Consider the following 14267-nt stretch of genomic DNA (forward strand, 5'->3'; position numbering starts at 1 on the left):
GCAGTGTCGCCATCATTCATCAGCATCAACAGCTGCTGCAGCAGCAGCAGCTGTTGATGCAGCAGCAGCAGCAGTAGCTGCTGCAACAGCAGCAGCATCAGCATATTTCGATTTAACAACCGCAGTTACAGGAATATTCCGAGCATTATAATTGCCGGCAGCGGCGTAATAAGCAGGAGCTGCAGCATCAGCAGCATCGTAATCGGCAGCGGTGGATTGCATGGGGCAGCATCTGTAGCGGCAGCAGCGGTGGTAGCACCGTCAGCAGAACGGTTCGTCTGCATAAGTAGCAGCAATCCCAGAAGCAACAAAATCATAATCACTATCATCATCATTACCATCACCACTACCATCATCACCACCACCACGTCCATCATCACGTCCATCACCATCACCACCACGTTCATCATCACCACCACCACATTCATCATCACCATCACCACCACCACCACATTCATCACCATCACCACCACCACATTCATCACCACCACATTCATCACCATCACCACCACCACATTCATCACCATCACCACCACCACATTCATCACCATCACCACCACCACCACATTCATCACCATCACCACCACCACCACATTCATCACCATCATCACCACCACATTCATCACCACCACATTCATCACCATCACCACCACCACCACATTCATCACCATCACCACCACATTCATCACCACCACATTCATCACCATCACCACCACCACCACATTCATCACCATCACCACCACCACCACATTCATCACCACCACATTCATCACCACCACATTCATCACCACCACATTCATCACCATCACCACCACCACCACATTCATCACCATCACCACCACCACATTCATCACCACCACCACATTCATCACCACCACATTCATCACCACCACATTCATCACCACCACATTCATCACCATCACCACCACCACATTCATCACCACCACATTCATCACCACCATCACCACCACCACATTCATCACCACCATCACCACCACCACATTCATCACCACCACATTCATCACCACCATCACCACCACCACATTCATCACCACCACATTCATCACCACCATCACCACCACCACATTCATCACCACCACATTCATCCTCGCTGCGACGGAGCCGCCCTCAGCCACCACGATGTACGAGCCGTGAGGCCGTGAGGCCGTGGTGGTGGTGGTGGCAGCAGCAGCAGCGGCAGCAGCGCCCTGCCACGCTACTGACGACCTCTCTGCGCTGCGGTGCCGCGTGGCGAGGGGTGGACCACCCCCACCCCCCCACCCCCCCACCCCCCGAGTTCAATTCCCGCTCACGGCCACCAACGCCGGTGACGATTATACCATCTCCTCGAGGTCGACTCGTACCCGGTGCGGTGTGTGAACGTCGTCACTGGGGAGACAAAGGCGGCCGGCCGTGGTGCTGGCCACCCACCCCCTCGTGTGCCGTGTCGGCCTTCGTAGGTGCTGCTCGCTAACAGCACTTGGCCCTCCAGTCTGTTGAGGCTACACGGGGGGTCTTTGTGTATCTGAGAGGCGCGAGGCGCGTGTTGTGTTCGCCTCTCGTTTGTGGGCGCAGTTGCACGTGATAGATGAGAGTGTAACGCGTCTCTTGAGGTCAGCAAGGTTGTTGTTGTTATGTAAGAGCCTGGGGTAGGAGGGAGACGACGACGATGATGATGAGAGAGGGAATTCCAATGTGGGAAGAAGCAAAAAGGGTGGGTGAGTGTTGTTGTTGTGACCTGCAGTGTGGTGAGTGAGTTGGTGAGTGGCCTGCAGTGTGGTGAGTGGGTGTGGTGAGTGAGTGAGTGGGTGAGTGTTGTTGTGACCTGCAGTGTGGTGAGTGAGTTGGTGAGTGGCCTGCAGTGAGTGTGGTGAGTGAGTGGGTGAGTGTTCTTGTGACCTGTAGTATAGTGGGTGAGTGTGTGTGTTGTGTCTGTTGTGTCTGTTGTGTGTGTGTGAAGTGTGTAGTTGTGTGTGGTGCGTGTGTAGTGTGTTGCGTAGTGTGCTGTGTGTGTTGTGTGTGTGTGGTGCGTGTGTAGTGTGTTGCGTAGTGTGCTGTGTGTGTTGTGTGTGTGTGGTGCGTGTGTAGTGTGTTGCGTAGTGTGCTGTGTGTGTTGTGTGTGTGTGGTGCGTGTGTAGTGTGTTGCGTAGTGTGCTGTGTGTGTTGTGTGTGTGTGGTGCGTGTGTAGTGTGCTGTGTGTGTTGTGTGTGTGTGGTCCGTGTGTAGTGTGTTGCGTAGTGTGCTGTGTGTGTTGTGTGTGTGGTGCGTGTGTAGTGTGTTGCGTAGTGTGCTGTGTGTTGTGTGTGTGTGGTGCGTGTGTAGTGTGTTGTGTGTGTGGTGCGTGTGTAGTGTGTTGCGTAGTGTGCTGTGTGTGTTGTGTGTGTGTGGTGCGTGTGTAGTGTGCTGTGTGTGTTGTGTGTGTGGTGCGTGTGTAGTGTGTTGCGTAGTGTGCTGTGTGTTGTGTGTGTGTGTGGTGCGTGTGTAGTGTGTTGTGTGTGTGGTGCGTGTGTGTGGTGCGTGTGTAGTGTGCTGTGTGTGTTGTGTGTGTGGTGCGTGTGTAGTGTGTTGTGTGTGTGGTGCGTGTGTAGTGTGCTGTGTGTTGTGTGTGTGTGGTGCGTGTGTAGTGTGTTGTGTGTGTGGTGCGTGTGTAGTGTGTTGCGTAGTGTGCTGTGTGTTGTGTGTGTGTGGTGCGTGTGTAGTGTGTTGTGTGTGTGGTGCGTGTGTGTGGTGCGTGTGTAGTGTGTTGTGTGTGTGTTGTGTGTGTGTGGTGCGTGTGTAGTGTGCTGTGTGTGTTGTGTGTGTGGTGCGTGTGTAGTGTGTTGCGTAGTGTGCTGTGTGTGTTGTGTGTGTGTGGTGCGTGTGTAGTGTGCTGTGTGTGTTGTGTGTGTGTGGTGCGTGTGTAGTGTGTTGCGTAGTGTGCTGTGTGTGTTGTGTGTGTGTGGTGCGTGTGTAGTGTGCTGTGTGTTGTGTGTGTGTGGTGCGTGTGTAGTGTGTTGCGTAGTGTGCTGTGTGTTGTGTGTGTGTGGTGCGTGTGTAGTGTGTTGCGTAGTGTGCTGTGTGTTGTGTGTGTGTGGTGCGTGTGTAGTGTGTTGCGTAGTGTGCTGTGTGTTGTGTGTGTGTGGTGCGTGTGTAGTGTGTTGCGTAGTGTGCTGTGTGTGTTGTGTGTGTGGTGCGTGTGTAGTGTGTTGCGTAGTGTGCTGTGTGTTGTGTGTGTGTGGTGCGTGTGTAGTGTGTTGCGTAGTGTGCTGTGTGTGTGTGGTGCGTGTGTAGTGTGTTGCGTAGTGTGCTGTGTGTTGTGTGTGTGTGGTGCGTGTGTAGTGTGTTGCGTAGTGTGCTGTGTGTGTGTGGTGCGTGTGTAGTGTGTTGCGTAGTGTGCTGTGTGTGGTGCTGGTGTTGAGTGCAGGCCACGTCTCCTCGGCCCTGGCGCCTTCAGCCGCAAGCAATGAATTAAACAGCGGCCAGTGCATGAATGATTAAATATAGGAATCGAATGAATCAAGGAACGATACAAAGGAACGATTGCATGGCCATATGTGAATAAATGCGAAATGGGTAAGAATGCACGGTGTGAATTCATTCGTAAGATTGAATTCCAGATGGAAACAAATTAATGGACGATTGGAATTCTGTATGGCAATTAATGGATACATGATCTGATTGGGAATTCATTTATGAGAATTAATGCATGCACGATGGGAATGAACGAAAGTATGAAAATAAATGCATGATGTGAATTAATAAATGCATGAGAATGAATGAGAGATGAAAATGTATGAAAGCATGAAAATTAACGCATGATACGCATTAATGGATGTTGGAAAATTAATGTGTGGACAAAAATGGAATCGGTGCAGAGATTAAAGAAAAAGTAATGAATCTACATAAATAATTGACAGATCAAATTCATGAACGAATTCATGAATATGATAAATGCACCGTTCAGGTTGTGAATGAATGACTAATTGAATGCACGAGGCAGTGAAATCACGAGGTCGAGGGTGAATGATTGCCACGGATGCTGTCGTCAGAAGTGAATGTTCATTTTCAAAGTTCATTTATTTCAAAGTTCATTTATTAGGTATAGCCCTGTGAGCAATTCGGCTCTTGAATCGGGTACAACCGCAACAAACAAAAACATGAACAAGAAAACATCTTAAAGTGACTAAGTGCACACAGAAAATCCAAGAAAAGACAGCAAAATATTGCAGAAAAAATCACCGTACACCAACCCTGTGCAAATATCCCAGTGGGATGCAAGTCAAACAACAACAACAACCACAAGACAACTTAGATTAAGGCCATCAGTCTAACTCTGTACAACAACAAACAAACATGGCCAAACCAAAAAACTTTGAATGAATGCAAGGGACAGAGTGAAGAGTGAGACGGTGAATGCGTCAAGAGGAGTCATGCAGGTCGGCTCTGTGCGTGTGTGGAGGCGAGGGTTGGTGGATCACGCAGACAATCTGCGACAACTGCCAACATCTACTGGGCTACGAGGAGGCGGTACAGAAAGTTGATCCGTGAATCCATCTGTGCGGAGCTCTGAGTGTCGCCCCCTTGTGTATCGCGGTGCGGTGCTGGGTATTCTCCGCGCTGTCCGGTTCCCACCTCCCACACGAGGCCAAGCAGCTCTCTGCTACCAGTCGAATTCGTGGCCAAGAGATCACAACGGTAGCAGGGCCTGCCTGTAAAACGAGTCTTGAGACTCCATGAGGCTGTCCTGCGTGTATATGGGACGCCACGGTGGTGGTGAGGTGTTAACTACCTCGCCTGGTCTACAGGAGGTCGTGGGCTCGATCCCCACCCTGGCACCTGCTGTATATTTGTAGTTTGCGTGTCTCTCTTCCCGTGGTCGCGTGGATTTTTCTCCGGGTCCTCCGGTTTTTCCCTCCACATTTAGAATCAACACGCGTTCAGAGTATTTGGCTGCTGCTCTAAATGTCCACGTGATGGTGATGACGAGCCACTTGGTGGAGCTGTCATTTGTGGCCAGGTCACTTCTGAGAAGCGCTACATAGCTCAGTGGGGCCTTGCCTGGTAAAGTAAAACTAGTTTTAATGTATATTGGGCAACAGACTAGCGAGTGTGCTGTGTTCTCTGAGTGAGGGTGAGGGTGTGAGGAGAACACGAGGGAGGGGAGTGTGGATGATGGAGTGTGGTATGAGGAATAGCACGAGTTTGTCCGACCGTGAGGGTCGGTGAACGAGTGCGAGTGAGCGAGTGTGAGTGAGTGAGTGTGAGTGAGCGAGAGTGAGTGAGCGGGTGAGCGAGTGTGAGCGAGTGAGCGAGTGTGAGTGAGAGTGCGTGAGTGAGTGAGCCACCGTGGATGAGAGAGTACGTGAGTGTGAGTGAGTGAGCGAGTGTGAGTGAGAGTGCGTGAGTGAGCCACGGTGTATGAGAGAGTACGTGAGTGAGAGTGAGTGAGCGAGTGTGAGTGAGAGTGCGTGAGTGAGTGAGCCACCGTGGATGAGAGAGTACGTGAGTGAGCGAGTGTGAGTGAGTGAGTGTGAGTGAGTGAGTGAGCGAGTGAGAGTGCGTGAGTGAGTGAGTGTGAGTGAGCGAGTGTGAGTGAGTGTGAGTGAGTGAGTGTGAGTGAGAGTGCGTGAGTGAGTGAGCCACCGTGGATGAGAGAGTACGTGAGTGAGAGTGAGTGAGTGAGCGAGTGAGCGAGTGTGAGTGAGAGTGCGTGAGTGAGTGAGCCACCGTGGATGAGAGAGTACGTGAGTGAGAGTGAGTGAGCGAGTGTGAGTGAGAGTGCGTGAGTGAGCCACGGTGGATGAGAGAGTACGTGAGTGAGAGTGAGTGAGCGAGTGTGAGTGAGAGTGCGTGAGTGAGTGAGCCACCGTGGATGAGAGAGTGCGTGAGTGAGTGAGTGTGAGTGAGTGAGCGAGTGAGAGTGCGTGAGTGAGTGAGTGTGAGTGAGCGAGTGTGAGTGAGTGTGAGTGAGAGTGAGTGAGTGTGAGTGAGAGTGCGTGAGTGAGTGAGCCACCGTGGATGAGAGAGTACGTGAGTGAGAGTGAGTGAGTGAGCGAGTGTGAGTGAGAGTGCGTGAGTGAGTGAGCCACCGTGGATGACAGAGTACGTGAGTGAGCGAGTGTGAGTGAGAGTACGCGAGTGTGAGTGAGTGTGAGTGAGCGAGTGTGAGTGAGCGAGTGTGAGTGAGTGTGAGTGAGCGAGTGTGAGTGAGTGAGTGAGCGAGTGTGAGTGAGTGAGTGAGCGTGTTACATCATGCCCCGCTCGACGTGTCTCTGCCTTCCCGTAGCCCGAGCGTGGTTGCTAGACGACGGACCGGTTCCCATGGCAACGCGGTGATGGCTCGGCTCGTTAAGAGGCAGCACCTCGTGATTAGTTCACGATGGACGCGGCGGCGACAACCAAACGCCGCCGCCGCCACCAAGTCACAGCGCAAAGGTTTTCCAAGCAAAATTCGCCGTTCAAAAAACCAAAGAGTTTTGTACCATCAGCTTTGAGAATGTGTGGGTGGCCACTAGGAGGTGGAGCACGAGGAGGAAGACGGAGGGTGGAACGGTGGCCACGCTGCTGGGCAGTGTGGGACCCGGTGACTCCCGCTCACTGCCCCAACATTGGTGATGAATATCTGAACCGGTTATGGGCCTCCCCTAGGTAGACTTAGCCGTAAATGAGTACCTGGTATGGTGAAAAATAAAAATGAGCATTGGGGAGACAAAGGCGGCTGTGCGTGGTGCTGGCCACCCACCCCCCTCGTGTACCGTGACCGGCATTATAGGTGCTCGCTAACGCCACTTGCCTAAAAGTCTGTTTCAGGCTACACGTGAGCTGTTTGTCTTCTTCTGTGTAGTTTATTCATTGGTGTGTGTGTGTGCGTGCGTGTTTCTGTATGTACGTGCAGAGTGTATTGTGAAGGAGTGATAATGGTCGGTTTGAGGCGTGTGGTTGAAGTGTCGGCACATATCGGGCGACCTCACAGTCGCTGAAAAGGCCCCAAATTACTCTCGTGTGTGTGGGTGGGGTGGGGTGGGGGGGTGTCACTGGAGGCCATGGTGACCTGCAGTGGTGGAGAGCATGTGGATTATTACGTGACGGACAGAGTCACCGGTTTGAAACGTGCACAAAGCTGAAATGCACCGTGACCATCATCCCAGAGTGCGAGTCAGTATATGCTGAGTATTGTACGTCCGACACCATCATATATAACCACAACACGGTCGTCTATAACGCTGTGTGCAGCCTTCGTGGATGATTCTAGATTTGAAGCTTTCGTGACTGCAAGGATTCATATTCTTAGGTTTTTCGGTAAAGTCACGTAGGTAAAAAAATTAAAATTAATAAAAGTAAAATTAAACAAAATAAAAAATCACGACGTTTCAGAAGCAACACAAGCCTCCGTCTTCAGGTGGAACCGTCACAGCCACGACAGCTGTATCAAGTAAATGAGAGATTACAAGAGCTACCACTCCGTATATATAATGGTTGAGGGGGGAAGGGCCAGGAACGGCACACTTTTTATTAATATGGTAAGGTAAGGCTTAAGACTAAGAATAGACTGCATAACAAAGGACTGAGCCTTTGTTATGGAGAGGTGCGGTTTGTAACTAACACCGAGCATACATAACAAAAGTGTGAAAAAAGAAAGCAAGTAAAAACTAAAACTGGTAAAACAACAAACTGGCTGTCTATCAATAACCTGTAATAGTTGTCTGTCAAATAAGATGGTCCAAATAAGTGTAGTTACATCTTTTTTGCATGGTTAATCACATCTTTCCAATGATTACTCAGTTTGTAACCCTCATCACGGTTGAAATTATATGTAAAACTTAAAATAAATAATATATATAAAATAATATATAATGGGTGACGTTTCAGGGCAATGGCTCTTCTGAAAGTGCTGATGGTTTGAGCCTCGTCACCAATGTCTGCTCAAACGTCTGTCTGATTCTCGCTGGGATAGTGAACAAATCGTCTTGTACACGTCTCAATCATTCGTGTCAGTGGGTGTCTGCATCGGTCCTGGGCTTCCCCGAGATCGACTCGTCCATGAATTAGTTCTCGGTGCGTCGTGTTAAAACATTATCACTGGGGAGACAAAGGTGCTGCTTGCTAACAGCACTTGCCCCAACAGCCTTTCAAGGCTATATGGGGGATCTCTGTCTTTGTGGTGTGTGTGTGTGCAGGGTGCGTCTCTTTCGAGGGAAGAAGATTTTACAGGACCATGACATCGTGGTGGAACAGGTGGGAGCAGGGAAGGGGGGGGGGGCTAAGCGTGGGGGTGCGCTGATGATGATGATGATGGTAGTTCTATTGCTGCTGATGATGATTCTGATGTTGATTGCATTGGTTTTGCCGACGCCTATGATCAAATCAGCCCAGAATGCGCCCCAGTCCCGGCAGGTCTCAGAAACTAAGCAGGTTTGAGCCTGGTTAGCCCCTGGATGGGCGACCGCCACCTTGCATGGCAGGTGCGGGAGGCTGCTCCCTAGCGACATTGACAGCAGCAACATCCATTGCGTTGTACTGTACTTCTCTGCTCCGACATCAATGCTCCCCGCCTCCACCAACCCGCACTATAACTCCTACGACCCGTGCGGCGTGGGCAGGCCCTCATCCAGCAGTGGATAAACAAACACGTGCGTGCCACAGCCTGACCAATCGCCACCCCTAGCCCCTACCCAACCGCAGCCCGAACCATTGCCGGGCTGTGCTCTGACGAAGCCGCGATAGTGACACTGCGTGAAGGTGCCGTGATGGTGCCGTGACGCTGTCTGCGATGGTGACGCGATGTCCCCGACTCCCCCAGGCCGAGTTTGGAGACATCGGGTTGGTGGCGCAGTCCGGGGAGCCGTGCGTCGTCACCGTGAGACAAAGCCACAACCTCCGGCAGCCGAGCAGGTGAGGAGCTCGCTCCACCCTGGGGCTGCCTCCACCCTGGGGCTGCCTCCACCCCGGGGCTGCCTCCACCCCAGGTTGCCTCCACCCCGGGGTTGCCTCCACCCCAGGGCTGCCTCCACCCTGGGGTTGCCTCCACCCCAGGTTGCCTCCACCCCGGGGTTGCCTCCACCCCGGGGCTGCCTCCACCCTGGGGCTGCCTCCACCCCAGGTTGCCTCCACCCCAGGTTGCCTCCACCCCAGGTTGCCTCCACCCTGGGGCTGCCTCCACCCCAGGTTGCCTCCACCCCGGGGTTGCCTCCACCCTGGGGTTGCCTCCACCCCAGGTTGCCTCCACCCTGGGGCTGCCTCCACCCCAGGTTGCCTCCACCCCGGGGTTGCCTCCACCCTGGGGCTGCCTCCACCCCAGGTTGCCTCCACCCCAGGTTGCCTCCACCCTGGGGCTGCCTCCACCCCAGGTTGCCTCCACCCCGGGGTTGCCTCCAACCTGGGGCTGCCTCCACCCCAGGTTGCCTCCACCCTGAGGCTGCCTCCACCCTGGGGCTGCCTCCACCCCAGGTTGCCTCCACCCCAGGTTGCCTCCACCCTGGGGCTGCCTCCACCCCAGGTTGCCTCCACCCCGGGGTTGCCTCCACCCTGGGGCTGCCTCCACCCTGGGGCTGCCTCCACCCCAGGTTGCCTCCACCCCAGGTTGCCTCCACCCTGGGGCTGCCTCCACCCCAGGTTGCCTCCACCCCGGGGTTGCCTCCACCCTGGGGCTGCCTCCACCCCAGGTTGCCTCCACCCTGGGGCTGCCTCCACCCCAGGTTGCCTCCACCCCGGGGTTGCCTCCACCCTGGGACTGCCTCCACCCCAGGTTGCCTCCACCCCAGGTTGCCTCCTCTATGGGGCTAACGCCACGTAGGCACGACCTCCTCCGTGGGGGCTACCACGAACTTGGGGCTACATCCTGCCCAGGACTACCTTCATCACAGGGTTACTTCCAACTTGGTATGACCTGGGACTACATCCTGGAGCTGGCCACACCACCCCCTCGTGTACCATGCCGTCTCTTTAAAGGCTGTACGGGGGGGGGGGGGCCTTTGTCTCTGTGTGCGTTGTCCGCAGGTCGTTTGTGCCGGATTTTGTCCTCATTCGGCAGCACGTGTGCGACGGTGGGCGGGGCCAGGATTTCCGCTCGCTGCTGATTGGCCTGCAGTTTGGGGGTGTGGCCTCGCTCAACTCCCTCTCGTCCATCTACCACTTCTGTGACCGACCCTGGGTGGTGAGTCTCCACGCCGCGTCATCATTAGCAGCAGCAGCAGCACCAACATCACCATCAGCGTCACTCAAAATCTGCTTCACACACTGAGGTCTCGGAACTGTTACACAGCCTCACGTCGGTTCTCTACTGTTGCCCTTTCGGTGTTGAACTCTTTATCTCTTTGCACGTCCGCAACATCAAATGCACTCCGACTTTCAAGAAACATCGAAAGGCCTCGATCTGCCTGGGTCAGGCTTTCGAGCAGCCCTGAGCTTGGCTCTGCGCCTCTGAGTTGTTGACTTGTCTGCAAAATCTGGAACGTTATGATTTCATTATTATCATCATCAGCAGCAGCAACGGCCACATCAGCAGCGACACCAGCAACAACTCGAGCATATGAGCAAAAACATCAGCAGCAGCATCAAGATCAGCAATGTCATGTTTTGAAACGTAAACATCAACTTTAGCATAATCAGCAATATCATCATCAGCAACATTAACATTAGAAACATCATCATCAGCAACTTTAACAACATCAGAAACATCATCATCAGCAACATTAACAACATCAGAAACATCATCATCAGCAACATTAACAACATCAGAAACATCATCATCAGTCACAGTGATATTTGAACCGGTTCTGTTCCTTCGCCAAGTCGACTCGGCCTTAAATGAGCACGTACATCGTGCGGCGGTGTAGATGTAAAGTCATCATCACTGGGGAGACAAAGGTGGCCGGGTGCGGTGCTGGTATACGTCAGCCCCATGTGTGGACATGTAGGTGTTGTTCATAGCTGCTTGCCTAACAGCATTTGCTCATAAGTCCTTTGCCTCAATCTTTGTGGTTGTCGGTGACAGTTTGCTCAGCTGATCGGGGTGAGGAGAAAGCTGGGGGGAGAAGCGTTTCCTCTCATCACCCAGGCCTTCTACCCGGACCACAGCGCCATGGTGACTCGCCAACCCACAGAGCCACGCACCCTCTAGTATAGACACGGAACCGGACACACGGCCACACAGAAAGCATGGACACGTACGCATACATAAACACGTGTACGCACACTTATGTAGTGGGTTCTATGGAGGCGCACACTTGAACTTGGAGGCAACGCGTTTATTACACGACCCCAACAGGGTAACTACATGAACGTACACTGGTTAACTATACCACAACAGGGTAACTACGTGAACGTACACTGGTTAACTGGACCACAACAGGGTCAACTACATAACCGGGTCAGTCGGCTAACACACTGCCTGACCCACAATGCCGAGCGTGAAGACCGAGGACTGAAGAGACGTAGCGCCGACGGGTTCCATTTCCGCAGACAGCCGCCATCGCTCTCGAGAGCTCCCTTTCACGCTCCCGAGAGGCGTGGCCTCGCCCTCGGCCACGCCCCCTTCTGGATCTCACCAGAAGGTTCTCGACCGAGCACCACGTGTCCCTCAAGCCACCCTTTGGGCCCCTTGGTAACCCTGTCCCCGTCACGTGCCCTCTCGTGTTCTCCCAGACTGTCACGTCCTCACTTGCCCTCTCTCTGACTGTCACCAGAACCGTGCCCCCTGGGGCAGCAGCTTCCACGCCATTCCCACTCAGGTGCCAGGGAGAGACTCAAGATGCACACTTACACTCCTGTGACAGCAGCTGGCGCTCAGCGCCCTCGTGACTCCATGTACGTCACTACGCTTAGACACGCGTAGCGACTGACATACAGACCCACAGTTATGTACTCGCACACGCACAGACATACAAAGACAACAACAACTGCCTTTCACCACTAATTGGCGGTGACGTCACCACGGCGCTTGTGCCATGCTAGGTGCACTTTTGAGGCCGTGTGAAGGTGTGCGTGCGAGTATACAGTGTGGCCTATGCATCCCAGGTGAGCACTCAGGAGCTACCGGCGGTGGTCAAGATGGGACACACACACGGCGGCCTCGGCAAGGTGAGCACCTCACCACACTCTCACCACACTCTCACCACACTCACTGACGACGATGATGTCGATGACGATGATGATGTTGGTCGGCAGGTGAGAGCGGAGAGCCACGGGGGGTTACAGGAGCTGCCGGGGCTGCTGTCGCTGGTGCGTGCGTACGCCACCGCCGAACCGTACCTGGAGGCCAAGTATGACGTGCTGGTCTACAAGATCGGGGCGGCCTACCGTGCGTTCATGTGAGCGCTAACCCTACCCCTAACATTACCGTGCGTTCATGTGAGCGCTAACCCTACCCCTAACACTAACCCTACCGTGCGTTCATGTGAGCGCTAACCCTACCCCTAACACTAACATTACCATGCGTTCATGTGAGCGCTAACCCTACCCCTAACACTAACCCTACCGTGCGTTCATGTGAGCGCTAACCCTACCCCTAACATTACCGTGCGTTAATGTGAGCGCTAACCCTAACACTAACATTACCATGCGTTCATGTGAGCGCTAACCCTACCCCTAACACTAACATTACTGCGTGTTCATGTGAGCGCTAACCCTTCCGTGCGTTCATGTGAGCGCTAACCCTACCCCTAACACTAACATTACTGCGTGTTCATGTGAGCGCTAACCCTTCCGTGCGTTCATGTGAGCGCTAACCCTACCCCTAACACTAACATTACTGCGTGTTCATGTGAGCGCTAACCCTTCCGTGCGTTCATGTGAGCGCTAACCCTACCCCTAACACTAACATTACTGCGTGTTCATGTGAGCGCTAACCCTTCCGTGCGTTCATGTGAGCGCTAACCCTACCCCTAACACTAACATTACTGCGTGTTCATGTGAGCGCTAACCCTTCCGTGCGTTCATGTGAGCGCTAACCCTACCCCTAACACTAACATTACTGCGTGTTCATGTGAGCGCTAACCCTTCCGTGCGTTCATGTGAGCGCTAACCCTACCCCTAACACTAACATTACTGCGTGTTCATGTGAGCGCTAACCCTTCCGTGCGTTCATGTGAGCGCTAACCTTACCCCTAACACTACCCCTACCGCATTTTCACGTGAGCGCTACCCCAACAACACGAGCAGTTTTTGTGGTTGTGCTTTGGTTGTGCCATGTTATGATGCAGTGTTGTGCTGTGCTGTGTTGTGCTGTGTTGTTGCGCTGTGCTGTGTTGTGCTGTGCTGTGTTGTGTTGTGCTGTGTTGTGTTGTTGCGCTGTGCTGTGTTGTGCTGTGTTGTGCTGTGCTGTGTTGCGCTGTGCTGTGTTGTGTTGTTGCGCTGTGCTGTGTTGTGTTGTTGCGCTGTGTTGTGTTGTGCTGTGTTGTGCTGTGCTGTGTTGCGCTGTGCTGTGTTGTGTTGTTGCGCTGTGCTGTGTTGTGTTGTTGCGCTGTGTTGTGTTGTGCTGTGTTGTGCTGTGCTGTGTTGCGCTGTGTTGTGTTGTGTTGCGCTGTGTTGTGTTGTGTTGTGTTGCGCTGTGTTGTGTTGTGCTGTGTTGCGCTGTACCGTTGTTGTGCTGTGCTGTGTTGCGCTGTGCTCTGTTGTGTTGCGCTGTGGTTGTGTTGCACTGTACTGTTGTTGCGTTGCGCTGTGTTGTGCTGTTCTGTGTTGCACTGTACTGTTGTTGTGTTGTGCTGTGGTTGTGTTGCGCTGTGGTTGTGTTGCACTGTACTGTTGTTGTGTTGTGCTGTGCTGTGTTGTGCTGTGCTGTGCTGTGTTGTGCTGTGCTGTGTTGCGCTGTGTTGTGTTGTGTTGCGCTGTGTTGTGTTGTGCTGTGTTGCGCTGTACCGTTGTTGTGTTGTGCTGTGTTGCGCTGTACCGTTGTTGTGTTGCGCTGTGCTGTGTTGTGTTGTGTTGCGCTGTGTTGTGTTGTGCTGTGTTGCGCTGTACCGTTGTTGTGTTGCGCTGTGTTGTGTTGTGCTGTGTTGCGCTGTACCGTTGTTGTGCTGTGCTGTGTTGCGCTGTGCTGTGTTGTGTTGCGCTGTGGTTGTGTTGCACTGTACTGTTGTTGCGTTGCGCTGTGTTGTGCTGTTCTGTGTTGCACTGTACTGTTGTTGTGTTGTGCTGTGGTTGTGTTGCGCTGTGGTTGTGTTGCACTGTACTGTTGTTGTGTTGTGCTGTGTTGTGCTGTGTTATGTTGCACTGTGTTGTGTTGTGCTGTGTTGCGCTGTACCGTTGTTGTGTTGCACTGTGCTGTGTTGCGCTGTACTGTTGTTGTG

At 53.2% G+C, this 14267-nt stretch overlaps 1 protein-coding gene across 1 annotated transcript in view; it reads left to right on the top strand.

Annotated features, from left to right (window-relative positions):
- LOC144946162 (uncharacterized) overlaps positions 1–14267 on the top strand; it is a 32981-nt gene that overhangs the window by 2388 nt on the left and 16326 nt on the right. Inside the window, exons 2-7 of the mRNA XM_078874943.1 lie at positions 8157–8214; positions 8780–8871; positions 9976–10132; positions 10973–11062; positions 11995–12057; positions 12145–12287. Of these exons, the coding sequence (XP_078731069.1) occupies positions 8157–8214; positions 8780–8871; positions 9976–10132; positions 10973–11062; positions 11995–12057; positions 12145–12287 (603 nt within the window). The remainder of the gene's footprint in view (positions 1–8156; positions 8215–8779; positions 8872–9975; positions 10133–10972; positions 11063–11994; positions 12058–12144; positions 12288–14267) is intronic.

This window comes from Lampetra fluviatilis, chromosome 40, assembly GCF_964198595.1.
Source record: "Lampetra fluviatilis chromosome 40, kcLamFluv1.1, whole genome shotgun sequence".
Classification (NCBI taxonomy): Eukaryota; Metazoa; Chordata; class Hyperoartia; order Petromyzontiformes; family Petromyzontidae; genus Lampetra; species Lampetra fluviatilis.